At 43.5% G+C, this 25108-nt stretch overlaps 1 protein-coding gene across 6 annotated transcripts in view; it reads left to right on the top strand.

The window, feature by feature from the left end:
• NIN (ninein) overlaps nucleotides 1–23794 on the top strand; it is a 159136-nt gene extending 135342 nt beyond the window's left edge. For 2 of the 6 annotated variants that reach the window (XM_089522912.1, XM_089522913.1), the window contains exons 29-31: nucleotides 5877–6068; nucleotides 15405–15518; nucleotides 20071–23794. In XM_089522912.1, the coding sequence (XP_089379038.1) occupies nucleotides 5877–6068; nucleotides 15405–15518; nucleotides 20071–20280 (516 nt within the window). In that variant the 3' untranslated portion in view covers nucleotides 20281–23794. Of the gene's footprint in view, nucleotides 1–921; nucleotides 983–5876; nucleotides 6069–9873; nucleotides 11457–15404; nucleotides 15519–20070 lie in introns of those variants that run through there. The other 4 variants (XM_089522914.1, XM_089522917.1, XM_089522915.1 and 1 more) reach the window with 4 other exon arrangements.
• The last annotated feature ends 1314 nt before the right edge of the window (nucleotides 23795–25108 follow it).

The following is a 25108-nucleotide window of genomic DNA, read 5'->3' on the forward strand; positions in this document are numbered from 1 at the left end:
CTAATTTCTGTTATTTGTATTAACTACAAAAATGAAGCATTACTTTGCCTTATGTATTTTGGTTCTGCCTGTCAATAGGGCATTGAGGACCCTACCTCACCCCTAGGAGTCTCTCATTCAATCTACGATTATTGTTTTGAGGATCCTTTCACCCTACACAATTGCAACACTATAATCCTGCTTTAACTGCCATGGCTGCATTCTGTGGAAACCTGGGATTAGCAATTTTGTAAAGTATTTGAAAGAGTCTCAGCCATAGAGCTCTAGTGCATCTACAAACTATAAAGTCCAGGATTCCATTGGAAGTTGCTATGGCAGCTAAAGTGGGAACATGGTGATGTAAATGGATAGTGCGAAAGGGCTCTTTGATTTCCTCATACTGTCATAGAATCATATACCTGGAAGAGAACTCAAGGGCTATTAAGTCCAACGTCCTACCATGCAGAAATTACACAAATGTAACTTTGTCAAATATGACTTTGCAGCCATGGCTGCATCTGCACTGCAGAAATAATCCAGTTTGACCCCTCTTTAAATGCCATGGCTCCAGGATTCCATAGCATGGAGCCATGGCAATTAAAGCAGTGTCAAACTGGATTGTTCCTGCAGTGTGAATGCAGCCCATGAGGTGTAGAAACCAGTGTATTGTTTTTAATGGAGACTCTTGAGAAGCTGAATTCTGTACATAACACTTAAATGTGGAGGTTATGGCATGTATTCAGTTGTGGGGAACAGATGATAGAGTTGATCCCATTGGGTCTCTCTTTTTTTTCCCCTCTCCCATCTCTCTTCGGTTGTGCAAAAGGTTTTGTGTGTCCTTTTCTGTACAAAGCTTTTCTTGGTCCTTTCTACCCTCTGAATCCCTCGTATAACGTTTCTCTCTTGCTCTTCTTCTCCCTGTTCTGGCTAACCCATGCCTAGACTTTGGTGGCTGGAACTAGCAGAGACGAGTGCAGTTCTCTGCCTGAATTAGCGTGCGAAGGTAGAACCAACCTTTTTTCCCTGTAATCCCATTGCATGCAGAGAGGGGAAAAATCCCATTAACTTGTGCCTCCATCCCTCCTCTTATTGTTGCAGACTTAATTCCAGATTTAATAGCCATGGCCTGTCTGTTCTGAAAGAGCTACTTTTCATTTTAATGAACAGATCCAGTGGTTTCATTCAAGCGTCATATGGATAATAGGCAAAAGCAATTAATTCCTCAAGTCTCGGAATGAAAGAAAGAGAAACACAGAGAGAAGAGGCTTAGATGTATGGTCTGATCTTTCTGAAAATGTTTCATAAGCTGATTTAATTCAAAACCAGACTTCAAGAAAATGAAAAGTGGCTCAAGATTCCATTTTCTGTTCTTTCTTTCTTTCTTTCTTTCTTATTATAATTCTTTCTTTCAATTATATCTTGGAATGATCATTCATTCTCTTGTGAGAATTGGAGTTCTCCTTCCGTAGTCATATTTGTTGCATGCCTTTCATGGAGTTATCAGACTGAAATTTGCACAGCTGGACTTAGCAATGTAGCAAGATTCCTGGAAAATGCACTTTTTATTGTGATTGTGGGTGTGGGTGTTTTGCGTTGTTTTCACCTAACTTTATTTTGAGTTCCAGCTAAATACGTGGCAAAAACACGGTAGGCATTGCCGCTGCTGAGTCTAATCATGGTTAGCTTACATACACAGTACAGGAAAAAATCATGGGGAAATGGCTTCTGGTGATTACTAGTCCAGGAGTCAACAGTGGAACCTCCATGATTAGGCACAGTATACCTCTGATTTCCTGGATGTTGTCAACTAGCACAAGCATAGCTGGTCAACTGACTGTTTGAAATATTGACAACTGAAACCTTATTATTTCTTTCTGATCACTTATATGTTGTGAAATGCCCCATGAACCCATTCTGGGTCCATTGACAATGGAGAATTGGCCCAATACTTGACTGGGTACATTTCTTATTAGAGCTGGCATTGGATTCTGGGGTTCCAGCATGTGAGACATAAAAGCACCCCAGTTAAAGAAATTTATTACCTTGGTGTTGTTGTGTACTTTTAAGTCATTTCTAATTTATAGCGACAGTAATAGTAAGCTCATGTTTTCTTATTTGTTACCTTAATGACTTGTCCAATAGCTAAAGTTATCTGATAAAATAGTAATTTATTACATGTTGTTGTGAAGTTGCTTCTGCTATTTCACAGTAGTAGTAAGCTCATGTTTTCCTATTTGTTACCTTAATGACTTGTCCAATAGCTAAAGGTATCTGAGTGGTTCACAAAACAGGGTGTGTGTTCTTTAATTCAGAAAAGTATCACACTTTTTGGGTGACTTAACATTGCAGTAATAGGTATGTCTGCTCAGGAGTAAAGTCCCCTGCCCCCCTCCAGTTAAACAGGATTTATTCCCAGTTAAGTTTGTAGAGGATTGCAGTCTAAACAATATTTTTGTTAATATGCTTTAAAATGCTTTTTAAATGCTTAACTGTTATTAGACCATATTTCACCTTGTTGGTTGACCAAATCTTCTTTTTTCTTTTCAAACTGGCCCAAGTCTACTGGGAACAACCTGCTGAGAAAGAGCTATTGTTTTTTGAACATGTGTTTTTAGTGGTGGGGATTTCTAGACACAGAAAACAGGACTGGATATTTTGATGTTAACTGGTGGACTTATTCCCTTACTTTGCATGCCACATGCTCAACATAAATTGATCCTTTTAAAAAATGTAGTAAGAAAGACTAAAAGAACATTTAAGCAATTGAAATATAATACAATGGTCTAATCTGCACTGCAGAATTAATGTAGTTTGACACTGCTTTAATTGCAGTGGCTCCAACCCATGGGATTCTGGAATTTGTACTTTGTCATGGCATCAGAGTTCTCTGACAGAGAAGGCTAAATATCTCCTAAATAAAATAATAATAATAAATAAAATAATAATAAAATTTTTATTTATATCCCGCCCTTCTAAAAATCAGGGCGGCTTACAACATGGGTTAAAATACAATCAAAACACATCAAGACAAGAGTTAAAATACAAAACAGTAATCATACAGAAAAAAACCAACAAAAGCCCCATAGCCCATCCTCTTGGCCACGGAAGAGGAGGGAGGCCCACAGGATTTTATTCGGGGAATGCCTGTTGGAACAGGAAGGTCTTTAAATCCTTCCTGAATTGGGCCAGGGTGGTAGACGAGCGGAGCTCGGTGGGCAGCGTATTCCAAAGGGCTGGGGCAGCTGTGGAGAATGACCTCCGTGTAGTGGAGGCCAACCTAGCCCCAGGCACCTTCAGTAATTGCTGCCCAGACGTTCTGAGGGTGCGAGGCGGAATGTACGGGGAGAGGCGGTCCTTCAGGTATCCTGGGCCCAAGCCATTTAGGGCTTTATAGGTGATTACCAACGCCTTATATTGGGCTCGGAAGCGAATGGGCAGCCAATGGAGGTCTTTCAGAACCAGTGTTATATGGCTGGTCCTGGGAGCACCAGTGACCAGCCGGGCTGCCATGTTCTGCACCATTTGCAGCTTCCGAGTTTGGTATAAGGGTTGCCCCATGTAGAGTACATTGCAGAAATCCAGTCTTGAAGTTACCAGAGCATGTACAACAGTTTCTAGGTCCCTCTGGGCCAGGTATGGGCGCAGCTGGCGAATCAGCCGAAGCTGATAACAGGTGCTCCTGACCGTCACATTCACCTGAGCAGTCAGGTGAAGCGACGAGTCAAGGAGCACTCCCAGACTGCGCACGGAGTCCTTCACAGGGAGCGTGACCCCGTTCAGGACAGGTGGAACCACCGCCATTCCTGGACCAGGGGAACCTATCACTAGTACCTCCGTTTTCTCTGGATTCAATTTGAGTCGGTTTTCCCTCATCCAGTCCATTACTGACTCTAGACAGGCCACGAGAGGAGAGACGCCATCCCCGGTCACTGCATCAGTCGGAGACATAGAGAAAATAATTTGGGTGTCGTCAGCGTACTGATAACCCCGCGCCCCATGTCTCCGGATGATCTCTCCCAGCGGTTTCATGTAAATGTTAAATAGCATGGGAGACAGAATGGCTCCTTGAGGGACCCCAGTTTTAAGGGGCCTCTCATCAGAGCACACGTCTCCCAGCTGCACCATCTGGGACCTCCCGGAGAGGTAGGACCGGAACCACTGGAGCGCAGTGCCCCCGATCCCCACCTCTGCCAGGCGCCCCAGAAGGATACCATGGTCTATGGTATCGAAAGCCGCTGAGATGTCCAAGAGCACCAACAGGGACACGCTTCCCCCATCGATGCTCAGACGGAGATCATCGACCAGGGCGACCATGGCAGTCTCAACCCCGTAACCCGCCCGGAAGCCAGTTTGAAATGGGTCCAGATAATCCGTTTCATCCAAGACCGCCTGAAGCTGGATCGCAACCGCCCTCTCGATCACCTTTCCCAAAAACGGTAGCAGCGAAACAGGCCGATAATTATTATGAACCAGGGGGTCAAGGGAGGGCTTTTTTAGGATCGGTTTTACAATGGCCAATTTAAGATCCGATGGAAATAGCCCATCCCTCAGAGATGTATTAATTATCCGGCGTAACAACAATGTTACCGCCGGTCCCCCCTGGGCTGCTAACCACGAGGGGCAGGGATCAAGAGAGCAGGTTGTTTTCCGGACACTTCCGAGGATCTTGTCCACATCCTCGGTACTCACCAACTCAAACTGATCCAGTTTAACATAGTCCACGGAGGCTCTGGACACTTCTACTCTAGGTTCTGCTATAATGTCGGCGTTCAGACCTTCGCTTATATGAGAAGTTTTATCCGCAAAAAAGTCGTTAAACAAGTCACAGCAGGCCTTAGAAGGTTCAAGGATCTGGTTCAGGGCGGGAGGGAGCTGAGTTAGCTCCCTGACCACCCTGAACAACTCTGCCGGACGCGACTCAGCGGACGCAATACGAGCACCATAGAACGAGTTCTTTGTTGCTCGTATTGCCTCTCCATAGTCCTTTAACAATTGGTCTAGGAGAGTCTTGTCGTCTAAGCGGAGGTGTTTGCGCCAACAGTACTCTAGCCGTCGCAGAGCTCGCTTCCTTGCCCGGAGATCTTCCGTATACCAGGGCTTACGCTTGGAAGCGGGCCTGAGAGGGCGCTTGGGAGCGATCCTGTGTATAGCCCTAGAAAGACCGGTATTCCAGATACCGGTGAGGGCATCAACAGAGTCGCCGTCATTTCCAACCGTGAGCCCCTCTAAGGCTTCTTGGAACCTCTCAGGTTCCATCAGCCTTCGAGGGTGGACCATCCTAACAGGTCCACCACCCCCGGGGGGGATCTGGGTAGAGGCCTTGAGTTTCACCTCTACCAGGAAATGATCCGTCCATGACAGGGGGGAAACATTAACTATTAACATTAACTAACTAAAACCCCTACAAACTCCAGAATTCCATAGCATTGAGCCATGACATTTAAAGTGGTGTCAAACAGCATTATTTCTGCCATGCAGATCAGACCTATAAAGCAAATAGAGCATGATTGGAGAGCTGTGGAAGGCTAGTGGGCTACATGAGACCTCCAGAATTGGTTTCCCCAAATGCCTTCTAGGGGATGTTGGGGCGTTATTGCCATCATTTTAGGCATTTCTTGACCATCTTAAGCCTAGGAGAGGCCTTTGTTTCATCAACAGGGCATTTCCACCACATGAAGAAACCAATGCTTATTTCATGGAGCAGAAATGCCCTTTTATTAAAAAAAATAAAATAAAGGTTTCTCCTGGACATAAGATACACAATATTTACCCGATCCAAGTAATTTTTCACTTATGGCGGCCCTAAAGTGAGCCTTGAAGATGGCAAGAGGGTATCTTTGCTCGCACCCAAGAGCCAATGCTTAACATCCTCTGGTCTGTGCATTTTTCTCCCTCAGCTGCTTCACTCCAGCTCCAACGTGAAGCTTAGTCTGCCACCGCATCCTCGCGACCTCCAGCAGCAAGGCTGCGCCGTGGTCTCCTGGGAGCAGTACCAGCAGCTGCAGCAGCAGTTCCTGCAGGCCGAGAGGAGGTGCCACCGCCTGCAGGAGGCGCTGGAGAGCCGGCCCCCGGAAACAAACATGCCCCAGGTATGCCCCTTTCTCTCGCCTCTCCGATGGCAGGTGTAACTCCAGCACCCCAAATAACAGTGCAGTGGACTAACATTAACAAAACTCCTTGTATACAGTTGGCCCTTCACATTTGCGGCTTTGACTTTTGCTGGTTTGATTGTTTGCGTTTTTGATTAATATGTTCTTTCTAGGAATCTCTAGGTCCTCCGCCACAACTCTGCCAGATGTTGACTATAGAGCTGTGCTGGAAACCTAGACATCTGTAGGCATTTATAGGTCCTTAGCATGATTCTATGATCAACTTCTGGCAGATGTTGACTTCTGGAAGATGTTGCCCTGGAGTACCTGGAGATGCCTAGAGAGGTGTTCTCTCAGGTAAAAAGAATATATATATATATTAATTTGCAGTTTCTCACATTCACGGTCCTTCACGCCTAACCCCAGCGAATGTGGAGGGACCACTGTACTTGCAAAACGATATTACAAGCTTGGATATACAGTGGGCCCTCCACATTCACTGGGGTTAGGGGTGAGGGACTCTCATGAAAGTGGGAAAACCGCAAATAATAAAAACAAACACTGATTTTTTTTAACCGGAGAGAACATCTCTCTAGGAATCTCTAGGTCCTCTAGGGCAATTCTATGGTCAACGTCTGCCTGAAACTGATCATAGAATTATGCTGGAAGACCTACAAATGCCTATAGAAGCCTTCTCTGCAACAGAATTTCTGGTGGACCTTGACCTGGAGATTCTGCTGGAAGACCTAGAGGTTCCTAGAGAGAACATATTAATCAAATCCATGAATAATCAAATCAGCAGAAGTCAAAACAGCAAATGTGGAGGGCTGACTGTACATTGCAGAAGCCCTTCTACAGTGGGCTTCTGTAATGTATTTCCAAGCTTGTAATACAATTTAGTTGTTGTTGTGACTTATGGTGACCCTAAGACAAACCTATCAAGGGGTTTTCTAGGCAAGATTTGTTCAGAGTAGCTTTGCCGTTGCCATCCTTTGATGCTGAGAGAGTGTGACTTGCCTAAGATCACCCAGTGTATTTCATGTCCAAACGGGGAATCGAACCCTTTTCTCCAGAGTCATAGTCCAACACTGAAACGACTACACCACACTAGCAAGTATAAAAGGAGCTTTGTTATTATTATTCTGTTGCTCTGTTATTTGGGATACTGTAATTGAGGTGTGTAACTGAGCTGACCTTCTTTCTTTTTTGGTAATTCCAGTACCATCACTAGTATGGTTGTTGTCATTGTGTGCCTACAAGTCATTTCTGACCTATGGAGACCCTATCATGGAGTTTTCTTTGTTCAGAGGGCGTTTGCCATGAGTTTTGAGGCTAAAAGAGTGTGATTTGCCCAAGGTTACCCAGTTGGTTTCCATGGGGAAGCAGGGATTCGAACTCTGGTCTCCAGAGTTGTAGTCTTAACACTCAAACCACTACACATGCTGCCTTCCACCACCAGTAGCTGCCTCTTCATTTCTTCCTTCCTCACTGTGATCCTTTCTCTGTTTATGCCAGTTTCAAACTCCCAGTCCTTCTGAAGTGCTCTGTAGTTTCCATTGTTCAGTATGTTGCACTAAAGTACTTTTCCTTTCCCTTTGAATTCACTTTGTCTAATCAATGTCTGTGATTTTGTTTGTGCATTCCTAATTCGTTAGCCATAAATAGTCTACATCTTTTATTAGCTGAAGCTGTGAAACAGGAGGACTTAGTAGTCAGCTAAGTAGCAGAGTTTTTTTGCAAACAACATAGCAGTAATCTGAAACAATTCCCAGTGGAGGTATTGGGAGGCCCGGTTGGCACCAATGCTGGTATAATTTTAGCACAGTGATTTCCAGACTCTGGCCTTCTAGGTGTTTTGGACTTTGGCTCCCAGAATCCCAGACCATTGGCCAAAATGGTTGCAGCTTCTGGGAGCTGGAGTCCAAAATACCTGGAGGATCATAGTTTGGGAATCACTGAACAGCAATGAAAGCTCATGGTGCCAACTTCTTTCTTTCAGTTAGTCTCAAAGGTGCTACAAGACCCCTCTGCAAGTAAAGATACACATATGCTGTGGTTGGTGCTACAGGCTGATTCCCTTTTATCTGAAATGCTTGAGACCAGAAGTATTTTGGATTTGGATTTTTTTTGGGGGGGGGGGGTTGGAATGTTTCCATAGACATAATAAGATATACAGTGGGCCCATGGTATCCACTGGGGGTTGTTTCCAGAAGCACCCATGGATACCAAACTTCCTGGATGCTCAAGTCCCATTAAATACAATGGCATAGTAAAATGGTGTCCCTTAAATAAAATAGCAAAATCAAAGTTTGCTTTTGGGAATTTTTTTAAATACTTTCAAGCCGTGGATGATTGAGTCCATGGATAAAGAATCCATGGATACGGATGGAAATGGGACCCAAGGCTAAACGTGAAATTCATTTATGTGTATACTTTATACATATAAGCTGGAGGTAATTTTATGCGTAATACACTGAGCCATCAGAAAGCAAAGGTGTCACTGTCTCAGCCACCCATGTGGACAATTTTGGATTTTCGCGTATTTCAGATTTTGGAATTGCACATAAGGGAGACTCAATCTGAAGTTTAAATTGTTTTAACTCATTTTAAATTGTCTAGGTTTTAACTAATAAATGGTTTAATATATTTTTAGTCTTTTAAAATTATTCTTATTTGTTGTTTTAAATAGATTTTATTGTAAACTACCTTGAGATCTTTGGATTCAGGACAGGATATAACTACTTTAATTAATTAATTAATTGGCAGCTAAGAGACAGGGATTTGGGAATTGTAGTCTCAAAATTTATAGAGAGCCACACCTCTGGCTAAAGTGTCAAGCAGCTCTCTCTCTAAAAAAGAAAGAGTTTGGTTTTGACTTCCCTTGCACCCTGTGCATTATTCTATACTTCCACCATTTGTAAATAATGCTTGCATTCAAACATATTGTTACTAATATCATAGTTTAATACCATGAGCATATTTTGCCAACATGTAATAGTGGGAGAGCAGGGTTTTCAGCAGCAGTCCTTGTTTAAAAACAGAGTAGTTGCAAATACACAAGACTATCTTTGTTTTAACCCCCAAAATGCTGGAAGATGAGATGAAACACATTCAGACATTGCATGATGTCATGGGCCGAGTAGAATGTGGAAGTAAATATTGGGTCATTTCAACCATTAACCAGAATCATGGTTTGGCCACCGTCTGGCTTGTACGCTCTGTTTTCCTGCCTTCCTCCTCTCCTCTGCTTTAATTGCCATCCTGGCTTACTCTTTTGGGCAAAGTATGGTTTCCTGTGCTCTCCAAATCAGCAAACCACGATCTGTGTTTTTCTCTCCAAACTATGGTCTAAGCAGATTGCAAACTCCTATCTGCCAAATGGTGATGCACAAGTAACAACCTACATAATGACAAGCTATAGTTTGCCTGAAACTGAGAGTCAGAGAGGAAATTTGAACATGCAAAGAGAAGAGAGAGCATGCCCAGCAATGTCATTCCAGCCCCATGTACAACTGGGGCTGTTCCAGGCTCTTCCAACAACCTCCTATAGTCCAGATTGTGTGTTGTTTGTCTTTGCTGAAGAGCTTTAACTAATCTTTAAAACAAACCTCCATTAATGCACTGCATGTGTTGCGTGCTTTCTTTTTTTCTTTTTAACGCTCGTTGTTGCCTCTGTGTTGCTGCGATGGCCGAAACGGCGCTACTGTGTTTGCATTACTAAGTGTGTGATGTGCTCTTTTATTTTTGTTTGTTTTCTTCCAAAGACCTGTGGGTGAAGTGTGTCCTCCTTGCCTTCTTTCCATAGGCCTTGCTTCCGGAGCAGCGATCCTTGCATGCCGATACGTACCGGCGGATTGGTCACCTCTGACACCCCTTGGCTGCTAATGCACCTCATTCCTTACTCACACAAACTGGCATAAGCTGAGAAACCCAGGGATCAGATTGCTTTTTGTTGTTGTTGTTGTTGTTGTCGGTATTTAATTTAAAGAAAAAACCCAATTTATTTTATTTTCAAACCTCTCCAGTGTTATGGTTTCTTCCCCCTTATTTATTTGTGTCAAATTTTATTTTTGTTTCTTTGCGTGTGTGATTGTCGGTGCACGCGTGTGTGTGTCAGGAAAAAAGAATCACACACTGTTGTCTTTAATTTTTTTAATTTGTTAAATGAGTCAACTTTCTTTTCTTTTTATAATTTATGTTATTTAAAAATTGCTTATCCAGGGGAGTATGGAAAGAGAAGCACTATTTTTTCCTCAGATTGTATGCTGTAACTATTTTTAAACAAAAAAAAGGTACTAATTTTTATATATTGGATTTGAAGAAAGAAAACTGGGTTATTTATACAAAGGTTTTGTACGAGATGTATAAATACTTTTTAAATGGGGAAAGAGCTACACTTTTTTGACTGCAATTGGGCAAATAAAATACACATTTTAAGTATGTTGGTGTCTCTCTCTTACCAAGGAGCAAGGTTGCAAGGTTTAGGGACCAAACTCTAAAGATAAAGCCAAGTGAAACAGGGTAAACCAGCTGAAATGTGGGCTTGACGAACCAAGTGAATGTGACGATCAGGAGCACCTGCTATCAGCTCCAGCTGATACGCCAGCTGCGCCCTTTCCTGGAAGTAAAGGACCTAGAAACTGTTGTACATTCACTGGCAACTTCACGACTTGATTTCTGTAATGCGCTCTACATGGGGCTACCCTTGTGCCTAATCCGGAAACTTCAACTAGTGCAAAATATGGCAGCCAGGCTGGTCGCCGGAAAAACTAGGAGTGACTGAATAACACCCATCCTAAAATCTTTTCACTGGCTGCCTATTAGTTTCTGGGCACAGTACAAGGTGTTGGTTATAACCTTTAAAGCCCTACATGGCTTGGGTCCAACCTATTTGAGGGATCGCCTGCTTCCATATAATGCGCCCCACGCACTCAGGTCCTCTGAGAGGAATCTATTGCAGCCTTTAAAAACCAGACTAACTGCTACCTCCCAGATGGCCTTCTCTGCAATTGCTTCCAAACTATGGAACGGTCTGCTGGACGAGATCCGTCAAATTGCCAGCTTAGACAGCTTTAAAAAAGTTGTCAAGACGAATCTCTTCCGGCAGGCCTTTCCTGAATAAAAGTGCCCGGCCACGGAATGACTGCCCCCCACATCATGGATTAGCCCACCACTCTGTCCTCGTTGTATTTTTTATTGTGTTTTTAATAGATATTTTAATTGTAACATGTTTAATCCTGTTTTAAGGGACATAATTTTGTAAATGTTGATATTTTAATATGTTCTGAGTCGCTTTGATTGTCTTGTCACAGAAAAGCAGGATAAAAAGGGTCTGGAAACCATGCCCTATGAGGAACGACTTAGGGAGCTGGGAATGTTTAGCCTGGAGAAAAGAAGATTAGGAGGTGATATGATAGCCCTGTTTAAATATTTGAAGGGATGTCATATTGAGAAGAGAGCAAGCTTGTTTTCTGCTGCTCCAGAGACTAGGACCCAGAGCAATGGATGCAAGCTCCAGGAAAAGAGATTCCACCTCAACATTAGGAGGAACTTCCTGACAGTAAGGGCTGTTCGACAGTGGGACAATCTCCCTCCGTAGTGCAATGGAGTCTCCTCCTTTGGAGGTCTTTAAGCAGAGGCTGGATGGCCATCTGTTGGGGATACTTTGATTTGGATTTCCTGCATGGCAGAATGGGGTTGGACTGGATCAGGGCCCTTGTGATCTCTTCCAACTCTATGATTCTATGAAAAATAAAAGTTTTATTTTATTTATTATTGTTTTATTTGACATAGTCTGAGGCCATAAGGAAAGGGCAGAAGTGTTGCATTTTGTATATCCTAGAAGTTGTTGTTATTGTGTGCCTTCAAGCCATTTCTGTCATAGTGAACCAAAAGCAACCCTTTCCAGTGGTTTTCTCAGCCAGGTTTATTCAAAAGAGGTTTGCTGTTGCCTTCCACTGAGGCTGACAAGTTGTGACTTGCCCAAGGGTCATCCTGTGGATTTCAATGGCCAAGTGGGGATTTGAACCCTGGCCTCCCCCAACACCCAAACCACTTCACCATATTGTATGTCTCTAGCAGTCCATGACTCTGAGGTTAATAAAGCCCTAGGATTGCAAGTATCTTTACAGCTCTCACAGTTTCTGTGACCAAATTTGCTGAACATATTAAATTATTCAGGTTAGTCAAGCAAAAAAAGAGGATTGTGAAGAGTTCCAAAATAACCTTACTGGTTGAAAGCACAATAAAATGGCATATTGTGGTTCAATGCAAGTGGCAAGGTGCTGCACATAATGGCCAAAATAGTGGTCATTTCACATAGGGTGGGTCTACGCTGGCAGCTAGATCTGAGAGCAGTTGAGCTTTATGCCCAAGACCGGTCCTGGACCAACCATGTCAGTGACCACATGCACCGGGCAAAATCTGTGCAACACCGCATTGTTGTGCACACTGGCCAGTTGAACCAACACCACATTGACCCTGCTGGCCTGTCCTCCTCGGTGCTGGTGCTGCCATTGCTGTTTCATCATGAGCAGGTGCTACTTGAGTCTGCCCATCACTTCTGCTCAGGTCAGAAAAGGATGCCCCACCACAGGATCCCCAAGGAGGTCAAAATGAGGCACCTCTCAGATAGAATCGTAGAATTGGAAGAGACCAAGGGCCATCCAGCCCAACCCCCTGCCATGCAGGAATACACGATGAAAACATTCCAGACAGATGGCCATCCAGCCTCTGTTTAAAAACCTCCAAGAAGGAGACTCCGCCACACTCCTAGGGAGTGTGTTCCACTGTTGAACAGCTCTTATTGTCAGAAAGTTACCTGGCAACCATTGCTCCATGTCTTAGTCTCCGGAGCAGCAGAAAACAAGCTTGCTCTTTCTTCAATATGAGCCCCCCCCTCCAAATATTTAAATGGGGCCATCATATCACCTCTTAACTGTGTCTTTTCCAGGCCAAACATTCCCAGCTCCCTAAGTCTTTCCTCATAAGGCATGGTTTCCAAACCCTTCACCATTTTGGTTGTCATCCTTTGGACACGCTCCAGCTTCTTTAATTGTCCCTTTTGAACTGTGGTGCCCGGAACAGGACACAGGCTTATTCTAGGTGAAGCCTGACCAGAGCAGAATACAGTGGCACTATTACTTCCCCTGATCTAGACACTATGCTTCTGTTGATGCAGCCTAGAATCCCATTGGTCTTTTTAGCTACCGCATCTCACTGTTGACTCATGTTCAACTTGTGGTCTGTTGGGAATCCTAGATCCTTTTCACATGTCATGTTAAGCCAGGTGTCCCCCATTCTATGTCTATGCATTCCATTTTTTTCTGCCTAAGTGTGATATCTTACATTTCTCCCTGTTGAAATTTACTTGGTTAGTATTGGCCCAGCTTTCTAATTTGTTACGGTCATTTTGACTTTTGATCCTGTCCTTTGAAGTATTAGCTACTCCTCCTAAGTTGGTGTCATCTGCAAATTTGATAAGCATGCCCTCTATTCTTTCACATAGGGCAGAGTCCTTGTTGATCTTGGGGTGCCCCATTTTGACCTCAACAGAAACAGCAACACTTTGGCTAGGCAGTCCCAGGGAGCAGCTCGGATGGTGAGGAAGCAGTGGCTCTGAAGGACTTCCATCCCCTTCCCTGAGCTGCTCAGTGCAAGACAGAGGGATGGTGCACCCCTTGGCATTTAGTTAACTGGATCAACCAAATCAGACCCCATCCAGCTGTCTGTATGGCCAAAAGAACTGTGCACTCGGGACCATAGTGTTTCCCTGACTCTGCTTGCTTTGAAGTAAAAAACAATCAGGTTAATGGTAAAAAACTAAAGATCCTCCCTGGACTTAGCTGTATGTCATGGAAACTGCTGCATTTTTCACCAGTGTAGACAAACCTGTAAATAGTGACCAGGAAAAAGAGCTCGGAGTTGTGCTAACTAAAAGCCTGCAGTTCTAGGAGTGCCACAACTGTGAAGAAAAGGAAGGGCCACACTATGGACCAGAGAATCAGACAGCTGCAGCAACTCTCCTATGGAGTAATGTACAACATTTGAGACATTTTAGTTTAGAAACAAGGTGAGCAAGGGGTGGGGGTGAGAGAAATATATGAAAGCATGCACGACGTGGAGAGCAAGATAATTTATATCAACCTTTTCCCCAGTATAGGACCCATGAATTTGTGAAAGATAAGGGTGTCTATGATTATTAGTTATGATGGCTATATCCTACTACCAGTATCAAGGACAATATGCCTCTGAATACCAGTCACTGGAGAAAATGAAAGAGCAAGGCCTCTTGGTTTTTAAGCCTCCAAGAGTGATAAAATGGATCCTGGCCTAGACAAGTCTTTGATCTGATCTGGCAGGGATTATTCTTATGTTTTACAGTATTCCTGCAGAAAATATAAGGAAGGGAATAATGTATTTGCACCAGGAAACAGTTGTTCCTCCCTGCCTGTGCTAACTTTCTCAAGAATAGCTTTAGCTTCCCAAGCAACAGTCCTGCTTCTGATGAATGATTGCAGCAGGCTTGTGTTTGGTGTAAAGTGGTAAATCATGGACTCATAGAATTGTAGGGATGGAAAGGATACCCCAAGGGTCACCTGCTATAACCCTCTACCTCTTCAGGAATCAACCTCTCAAACATCCCTACAGAGTTGTAATCCAATGCTCAAACCACTACACCACACTGGTTCTCACTTGTGGACCCTCTAAGAAACATCTGGTCAGTCACAGTTGAGATGATGGGATGCTGGATGAGAACCTTCTTTAGTCTAAACCTGTGGGACTCTTCTTATGCACAAAAACTCTATAGTTTCAGCATCCAAAATGTTATCAGGTGCCTCAGAGTGTTCTGACCGTGGGAAAATGAAGGATGCCTGGACTTGACAGTCTGAGACGTGCCCAAGAATCCTTGTGAAGAGCTGCCACACCGAAAGGATGGAATTCCCTGCTTGTAAGAGTTTCACCCATTCCATTCAATGGAAACCACCACCCCCTTCAGTTGTGTGCAGATTCCTCTTTGTGCATGGATCATGCCCTCTGTTGAATTGAATGGGGAACCCGGTTTGCATAAAAGGCCCCTGTCTTCATGTGCTCATGGATTTTTAGACTTTACATTTTGTGCCTGCTTCTCTTTCAGAACCTTTCCCTATAGGAGTCTCTCTCTGTGTTGCCATGTAGCATAGAATTCCCCCGGTCTCCTGACACATCCCTTTGTCAGCCCATTTTCCTCCATCTGACTAAAGTTGGCTTTTGCCCACAAATGTTCATGTTGCAAGAAACTGATAATCTCCTGACATCTTCTTAATCTTCACTGAGTCTGATTCTCCTTCTTTACAGAGTGGACATGAGCAGCTGCTAAAGACCATGGAGAAACGCATGATGGATGTTGAACAGCAGCTAAGGCTTGTGAAGCGGCTTCTCCAGGACAAAGTCAATCAGCTGAAAGAACAGGTGAGTCTGCCCTATAGATGGAAAATTCTAAGAGGTGTGCAGAACCACCCTTCATCTGTACATGTTGTGACCCCAAGGCCCCAATGTACATAAGGCATCCTTTCATGGACATACGCCTAAGTCCAACTTGTGTTGTGTTGTGGGCCTTCATTGAATCACAGAGTTGGAAGAGACCACAAGGGCCATTCAGTCCAATCCCCTGCCATACAGGAACTCTCAATCAAAGCATCCCCGACAGATGGCCATCCAGCCTCTGTTCAAAGACCTCCAAAGAAGGAGACTCCACCACACTCCAAGGAAGTGTGTTCCACTGTCGAATGGCTCTTACTGTCAGGATATTCCTCCTAATATTGAGGTGGAATCTCTTTTCCTGTAGCTTGCATCTATTGTTCCGGGTCCTGTTCTCTGGAACAGCAGAAAACAAGCTTGCTCTCTCCTCAATATGACATCCCTTCAAGTATTTAAACAGAGCTATCATATCTTCAGACTTACGGCAACCCAATCAAGGAGTTTTCTTGGCGAGATTTGTCCAGAGGTTTGCTTTTGCCTTCCTCTGAGGCTGAGAGAGTGTGACTTGCCCAAAGTCACCCAGTGGGATTCATGGCCATGCTGGGAATCAAACCTTGGTCTCCAGAGTCATAGCCCAACACTCAAACCACTATGCCATGCTGGCTCCAACCAAGTCCAACTTAACATCTGTGTATATCTTCTTCTAGTTGTTGCAGAGGTTGGAATTCTCTTCCTCGCATTGCAATAATCCAACCACAACGACCCTGGACTAAACATTTAGCTGCACATCTTCTCACTCCATGGCCATTCAGTGGTTGGTGAGGAACAAATAAGGATCAGAGAAGCTTCTGGCTATGTCCCCATAGTCAGACACAGATTGATGAAATCATCTGCTGAGACATATGAAGAACCCTAACAGTTGATGTCAAATTTTTTTGCATCTGGCTGTGGAAACATCACCACCACCAGCAAAGCAGTGAGTCCTAGAGGATATAAGAGGGGAGCTGTTGCATAGTTCTGCTTGTGGAACTTTTATGTTCTGCAAAGGAATCCTTGTAATGTCATCTTAAATCATGTGCCACTGTCTACAGTCTGTTCCTTAGTCATCCAGAAGTGGAACACACTCCCTCGGAGTGTAGTGGAGTCTCCTTCCTTAGAGGTCTTTAAACAGAGGCTAGATGGCCATCTGTCGGGGATGATTTGATTTGGATTTCCTACATGGCAGGGGGTTGGACTAGATGGCCCTTGCGGTCTCTTCCAACTCTATTATTCTATTCTATTCTATTCTGCTATTTTGCCAGTGAACACAAAACATACCTCTTGAACAGCATTGTGCAATTCTTTTGCATGTGGCAGAATGCCTCATCCCAGCCTTAGGGGTACAGTTAGGGCTTCAAACCTAAACACCTGAGAAAATGAAGATCAACAAAGATAAATGTAAGGTGCTACTTTTAGGAAGGCCATATACCATCTTCTTTGAAAGAAGCAATTGTTAGACCGCTCTTGAAAAAACCCTCCCTTGACCCCCTGGACATGAAAAATTATAGGCCAGTCTCTCATCTACCATTTTTGAGCAAGGTGATCGAGAGGGCTCTTCAGCTCCAAATGGTCTTGGATGAAGCCGATTTTCTTGATCCATTTCAAACGGGCTTTAGGACCGGGTATGGGGTGGAGACTGCCATGGTCGCTTTAACTGTTGACCTTCATCTAGGCATTGACAGAGGGAGCGTGACCCTGTTGGTGCTTCTAGACCTCTCAGCGGCATTTGATACAATAGACCATGACATCCTCTTGGAACGCCTGAGAGTTAGGAATTGGAGGCACTGCTTTGCAGTGGTTCCGCTCCTTCTTCTCAGGCAGGTTCCAGAGGGTGATGCTCGGGGATAGCTGCTCTTCAAAAACAGAGCTTAATTGTGGTGTCCTTCAAGGCGCCATCCTGTCCCCGATGCTATTTAACATCTGTATGAAGCCGCTGGGAGAAATCATCTGTGAATATGGGGCTTGGTGTTGTCAGTATGCTGATAACACACAAAAATATTTCTCCATGTCCCGGTCATCAGTAACAATGACTGATGGCATCTCTCCCCTCAACCAGTCTCTTCAGGCAGTAATGGATTGGATGAGGGAAAACAAGCTCAAGTTGAATCCAGACAAAACAGAGGTACGTATGGTAGGGGCCCCCAAACCAGGGATTGGGCTGCAACCTCCAGTCCTAGAGGGGCTCACGCTCTCCTCGAAGGACTGTGCTCGCAGTCTGGGGGTGCTTCTTGACCCGTTGCTTCAGATGAGGAATCAGGTGAATGTGACGGTCAATAGCGCTTGTTATCAGTTTCAGCTGATACGCCACCTGTGCCCTTTCCTGGAACAGGGTGACCTCAAAACTGTAGTACATGCACTGGTAACCTCAAGACTTGATTTTTGCAATGCGCTCTACATGGGGCTACCCTTGGGCCCAGTCCGGAAACTCCAGCTGGTACAGAATATGGCAGCCAGGTTGGTCACAGGAACAGCAAGGAGTGACCATATAACACCAATATTGAAGTCACTCCACTGGCTGCCTATCAGTTTCCGGGCACTTTACAAGGTGTTGGTTATCACCTTTAAATCCCTACATGGCTTGGGCCCAACCTATCTAAGGGATCACCTGCTTCCATACAATCCACCCCATACACTCAGGTCCTCTGGGAGGAATTTACTACAGCCCTTAAAGACCAGGTTGACGGTGACCTCCCAGAGGACATTTTCTGCAGCCGCTCCCAATTTATGGAATGGCCTGCTGGATGAGATCCATCAAATTACCAATCTAGAGAGCTTCACAAAAGCCATTAAGACGGATCTCTTCTGGCAGACCCTCCCGGAATAAAATATTCGGCCACGAATAAGACTTTCCATCTATCGAACTCTGCCCATGATGACTATTATTTGGATTATTTGGATTTTAGTATGTAGTTTTTAATCTTATACTGTTTAATCTTGTTTTAAGTGAGGGGCCACTATGAATATATGGATGTATTTTAACTTGTTGTACACCGCTTTGATTGCCTGGCAAAAAGCAGGATAGAAATAAAAAAATTATTTATTATTATTATTTAAAACAAAATGTACAAATATAGGATGGATGACACCTGACTTTAAAGCAGCATTCATGAAAAGAGTCTAGAGGTGTCAGTAGACCAGAGTCAACAGTGTGATGAAGAAACAAATAAATAAACAAGCAAATAGCTAATGCAATAAAAGGCTGAATTAGCAGGGAACATAAGCACTGTGCAGACCGGCACTTTGGGCTGGCATGGGGGTGGAGTCGGGGCATAGTGTCTACACAACGCATGCCCCAGCCCCTCCCCCTGGGCGCCATAATGCTGCACAGCACACAGCACCAGTGTGTGACATCACAGTGCCCCTCCAGCGCTGCATCTGCACGACACAGCGCCAAAGGAGTGCCATGTAGCCGCAGCTATCGCACCCTTTCCAGGGCACAAAAAGAACCCACTTTTTGCATCTCCTTTTTACACCCTGGAAAGGCCAGATCGGGGCCGTGACATGCGGTTGCCATGGCCCTGATCTGGCTGAAGAAGGAGTAGCTGGGGGCCACCCCTTCAGGGCTGTTTTTACAGCCCCATAGTGTCCAGATCAAGGGAAGTAGCAGTCCTGTTCTATTCTACTTCTGTCAGACCTCGACTGGAATACTGTGTCCTGTTCTGGCCACTACAGTTGAAGAGGGATATTGACAGCCAGGAATGTGTCCAAACAAGGGCAACCAATATGGTTAAACATCTGCTAAACAAACCTTATGAGGGGCAACTTAGGAAGCTGGATCTGTTTAGCCTGGAAATGATAGAAATAATAGCTGACATGATGGCCATCTTTAAATATTTAAAGGAATGTCATGTAGAAGATGCTGTTTGTGTGTGTGTTGTTTACGTTTAAGTCATTTCTGACTTACAGCAACCCTAAAGAGAACCAATCATGGGGGGTTTCTTGGGAAGTTTCTTCAGAAAGGGTTTGCCATTGCCATCCCCTGAGGCCAAGAAACTGTGACTTGCCCAAGGTCACCCAGTGGATTTCCATAGCTGAGTGGGGATTTGAACCTTGGTCTCCCAGTGTCCAGCACTCAACCCACACCACACTGGCTCTCATGACCATCTTATTCTCTGCTGCTTCAGAGACAAAAACACAAACCAGTGGATTCAAATAATAAGAAAAGAGATTCCACGTAAACATTAGGAAGACCTTTGTGACAGTAAGAACTGTTTGTCAGTTAGAGAGTGGTGGACTCTCCTTCTTTGGAGGTCTTTAAACAGAGGTAGGGTGATTATCTCTTGGAAATGCTTTAGTCAAAGTAAATAATCCTCATATTCAAACTCATGATTTTACAATTCTGTAATTCTAATGAAGTTACACCTGACTGTTGGAACCTGGTGACTTCTTAAGTCTCCACTCCATGGTGTGAAAAGAGTTATTGAATTCAGTTCTTGTTCCTGCAGGAAGACAGCCAAATGCTTTGCACTCTGTAAGCAACAGTCTCTTGTTTTCTGTGTTTCAGCTTACAAAGAACAGAAAAGCCAATGAAATGGTTAAAGACCTCTATGTTGAGAACGCCCAGCTTCTAAAAGCTTTGGAGATGACAGAACAGAGGCATAAAACTGTGGAGAAGAAAAACTATTTGCTTGAAGAAAAAATTGCCAACCTGAGCAGAATAGTCAACAACCTAACCTCACCAACTTTGGGGTCCACAGTCCAGCTGGGGTCTTAGCAATGCCATACTTGCCTAACTCTGCACACCTCATGCACTTTATGGAACTGTTGAACATTTTAGTTGTTGTCATTGTTTTTAAATGCTGCCTTTTGAATGTTAGTGGTGATGGCTGTTCTCAGGACTAGTCATTCTCTGTCCCAAGGGAATCCGTTCTCACCTGTATACACGCACAAGTTCCATTTTGGATGCCTTATTGTGAACTCCCCATTTTACATTTGGAGAGTTCAACACTAGTTGGGATGGAAGAATGGGATGCTGGTGGTGGTGGAATGAACCCTTCAATGCTAAACGCACTCAGTTAACAAAGTACTGTATATACTCATGTATAATTGTAGAAATTTTACTTTAAAAAATCAGCCCCAAAACCTGGGTCGACTTATCTACAGGTCAATATAAGTACTGTGCTTTAACTTTGATCAAAATAGAAACCATCCCATTCTTTGAGTACAAACGGTGAAAGGCAAGAACTTAGTCCATTCTGGGACTAAGAAGCATTAACACCCTTTACTCTCCAATTGCAGCGCCACTTCTGGCCTTTTGAATCCCTGGTGGGGAAATGGCAGCTTTCTTTGGCATCCTTTTTCTTTGCTTTGTCCTTTAGATCCTTTGTTACATGTTCCTAAATTTTACCCTCAATTTGTCCACAGGTCGTATCAAAATCCATAATTTTGGCCCCCAAACCTGTTCTCAACTTATATATCAGGTTAACTTATAGTCTAGTATATATGGTAGAAATCTTCCTGGACATTACATCTTTTTAACAGAAAATTTAGCACTATAGGTAGAGATAACATGGAAAGAATAGAGAGAGGTTCTCATGTCACCAAAAAAGAAGAAGAAGAAGAAAAGGACATTTCAACATGTATTACCAAAGTTTCTTATTCAAAATTTCACATTATGCACATGTGAAATGAAACAACTAGATCAGGTAATCCTTGCACAAGTAGACAAAACAATCTGAGCCTTGTACAGAATATTTGAAAGTTACTTCCAAAACGCATGCAGAAATTAATTTTTCTTTCACCAACCTTTACTTTTGATTTCCAGTTTCGTGGCCAAACTTACATCTCTTTGTTAAATGAGATATGCTTTGCAAGCAGAAAAGATCCTGGTTTATTCTTTTAAGAGTCAAGTGGCTGCCTTCAGTTTGTGGCATTAGCCGTATGAATGCTACAGCCCATGAATATGAAAATGTGAAAATGGCTCAGACATGGCTCACCTTCACCCTTCAGTGCTTTATTGAGCCTAAAGATGTTTAAGCATTTCTGGAGATGGAGTATTTCCTTTTATTTTAACCTCAAATGAATTGTAAAATTCTCAGGAATCCAAATGCCATACATCTACAACCAAAGCAAATGGATGACCCTGATTTCAGTCTCAACCCCAAAATATTCAGCAATGATTATGAAAATCTGTAAATTACTTGGTCAGTTAGTTTGCATTACAGTGACTTTATATCTTTTTTTTTTCAACTACTTGATTCAATGTGGTTTATTTTAGTTGTGGGAGTGGGGTTAATATACATTTTGCATTGATTGAATATATGGACTCAACAACAGATCCTCCTAACTTGTATCTTTGCAATAGGGTGAGGGAGAAATGACAATTGCATCTGAATTCCTTCCACCTTGCCAGGGTTAGGTCTTCTATGCCATAGTGCCTGTGGAGATTATCCCAAGCATGTAAGCAATCTTTGCATACCCAAGCTATTGAAAGATAGTTGGATTTGGTTATAGCAGCTCCCTGTTGCGAAAGCTCCTTCGCCCAAGCCAGAGGTGGGCAACTGCAGCAGGTCCAGTGGCCACTGTCATTCCTTGGGACCCTCTCCAGGGGCCACAGGGACTACTGAAAAGACAGACAAACAAAAAACTCAAACGGGCCAGAACTCCAATTTTGGTTCTGTGAAATGGGTACTTTTTAATGTTAATGTACATACAAAAAAGTCTGTTTTCAAGAAATACCAAGCTTCCCTTTTGAGGAAGGCTCTTCAGATGAATGGGGCATTCTATTGATACATCTAATAGAGATGCTCAATTGCAAGATTTTTTTTCCAATAAGGTATACAGCCAAGTTGATCCAATTGAAATCAAATGAGAGCACACAATATGAGTTCCCATCAGAGAAGCCAAAAGAGTACAGACTTAGTGGTTAGCTTATCATCACATATACTTACTCAAGAGGAATATTCCTTTTTAAACCGAGGTCTTTTATTTGTTCCTACCTCCGTTTATAAGCCTAGGATTGATATTTTCAAATTGATCCAATCGTTAAAACTTCACAGTTCCTTTGGAATGTCTTCTTCAAGTTCTGTATCTAGATTCAGACCGAAGTCTAAATTTACTCCAATGGTTAACAATCATCCCATCTCTACGTTTGAAGAGGAGATTCTGAGAGATACTATTTTATGTTAGCCAGCACAAGGAGGCCTTTGTTGCTGTTGTTGTGTACCTTCAAGTCATTTGCCACTTATGAAGACCCTAAGGTGAAGCTATAACTTGGTTTTCTTGGCAGGATTTGTTCAGAGGGGATTTGTCATGGCTTTCCCCTGAGGCTGAGAGAGTGTGACTTGCCCAAGACCACCCAGTGGGTTTCCATGGTTGAGCAAGGATTCAAACCTGGCCTCCAGAGTCATAGTCCAACACTCAAACCACTCTGGTTCTTGCTTGTGGACCTTCTAAAAACATCTGGCCAGTCACTGTTGAAATAATGGGCAGCTGGATGAGATCAGGAAAAGAGATTCCAGCTGAACATTCGAAGGAACTTCCTGACAGTAAGGGCTGTTCGATAGTGGAAGACACTCCCTTGGAGAATGGTGAAGTCTCCCTCCTTGGAGGTCTTTAAGCAGAGGCTGGATGGCCACCTGTTGGGGATGCTTTGATGGAGAGTTCCTGCATGGCAGAATGGGGTTGGACTGGATGGCCCTTGCAGTCTCTTCCAATTCTGTGATCCCAAACCACTATGCTATACTGGCTCTCAGAGGTAAATTGTAGCACCTGGAGCGTCTAAGAGCCTCCGCTCACCCCAGTGATGTATTCAAGTCTTTTACTCCAACTCTCAAGTCTCTACCTTCAAGCCTCAAGATGAGTCTCAAGTTTAGGAGCCAACCAATACGGGGAAAAAGAAATAGGGCACATTGGAGGGAACAGTAAAGATGTTAGGCAATGGGTCTGAAGCAGGGCTTGAGGTCTGCTTGGCAGCCTGTCCCCATTGCCTTCTAAAGCTTTTCAGTTTTAATTGGTGCTGCCATGTTCAACATCAGGTTCTGGCATTTGTCTTTCTCCTGGCCTTCTAAATTGTTGCGATGCCTGAGCCTGGCTTTATTGTTTTCAGACCCACTCTCGTTTTTGTTAATTATTATGACCTCAATGCTTCATCTTATTTGAATTTGATGCGATTTAAAAAATTTTATTTATGCTTACTGTACACTGCCTTGAAATCAGTATAGAAATGTTTCAAATAAACATATGAAGCAAGCTTGGGCTCCTGTGTTGCTGCTAATTCCCCATTTTGGAGATGGGACTGGGTCCCACTTTTGCTTGTTTCCTATTGGAAGTCTAACAACTCGTCCTGCGGTGCTCTGGGAATACAGGTCTACCTTAGTGAACAAAGTGCATGCATTCCTGGGCTTTACTTCTTCAACAGAAAACTTGATACCCAAGATAGAAATAACATGGAAAGAACCGGGATAGGTCCCTACACTACTTAAAAGAAGAAAGTTCAGCATGTTTCAGGGAACTTTTTATTCAAAACTAATAAACATGCACATGTCAAATTAAACTAACCAGGTATGTAAATACAAACACACTGCACCTTCTTGAAATCTTCTTCCAAAATATATACAGGGAAGGTTTTTTTTTCACCAGCTTCCACTTCATGTAAGACTTTCAATTTATGGAACAAATATGGGCATCTACTGTATGCATAAGTCTAGAAATTTAGGTCAAAAAACTGACCCCCAAAAACCTGAGTTGACTTATTCATGGTTCAATGTAAGTCTTAACTCTTATTTAAAAGAAGGCACCATCTTCTGGTGAGAAGCAGGAGGATAATCTGTGATGGAAGCACTGACCCTCTCTTCTCTCCCATCCATCCATCCAGCCTTAAGACTGAGCACAAAGAGTTGCATCTGCTGGAATTTTGCATGTTCTTTGACATTGCTTTGCTTTGCTTCATCCTTTAGATCCTTTGCTATATGCCCCTACATTTTACCCTCAACCTATCCATGAGTCATAGCAAAGTCTATAATGTTGTCCCCAAAACTTGCCCTCAACTTATACATGTGGTCTACTTATAGTTGAGTAAATATGGTATGCTTTTTTAATATGTTGAGAATAGCTAACTTGTCGTGTGCCTTTGAGTTGTTTCTGACTTGTGGTGCCCTTAAGGCAAACTTACCCTGGGGTTTTCTTTGCAGGTTTCTTCAGAGGAGGTTTGCCATTGCCCTCCTCTGAGGCTGAGAGAGTGTGCCCAAAGTCACCCAGCAGGTTTACATGGCTGAGCTGGGATTTGAACCCAGGTGCCCCGAGTCCTAGTCTAATGCTCAAACCACTCTGCCTCCCTGGCTCTTGAGAACAGCGAGTGGGGAGGGATTGTCCCCTTTCTGTGGGTTTTACTGTTCAGTCTTCTTAGCAAGACATTCTGGAGACAACTGATATTTACTTTGCCTGTTGTAGGAACACACGGCTGCAACTGGATCAACGGAGGAGAATCCTGGGAGTTTATCACACGGGAGGAATTTCTCTTAATTTCAAATGAAAAGAAAGTGGAGCCAGAACACATTCACTTGAAGTCGCTAGTTCAGCGAATGTACATGAATGCGCATTGC

The sequence above is a fragment of the Sceloporus occidentalis genome, unplaced genomic scaffold, assembly GCF_023333645.1.
Source record: "Sceloporus occidentalis isolate IW3139 unplaced genomic scaffold, rSceOcc1.0.p SCAF_4, whole genome shotgun sequence".
NCBI classification, from domain to species: domain Eukaryota; kingdom Metazoa; phylum Chordata; class Lepidosauria; order Squamata; family Phrynosomatidae; genus Sceloporus; species Sceloporus occidentalis.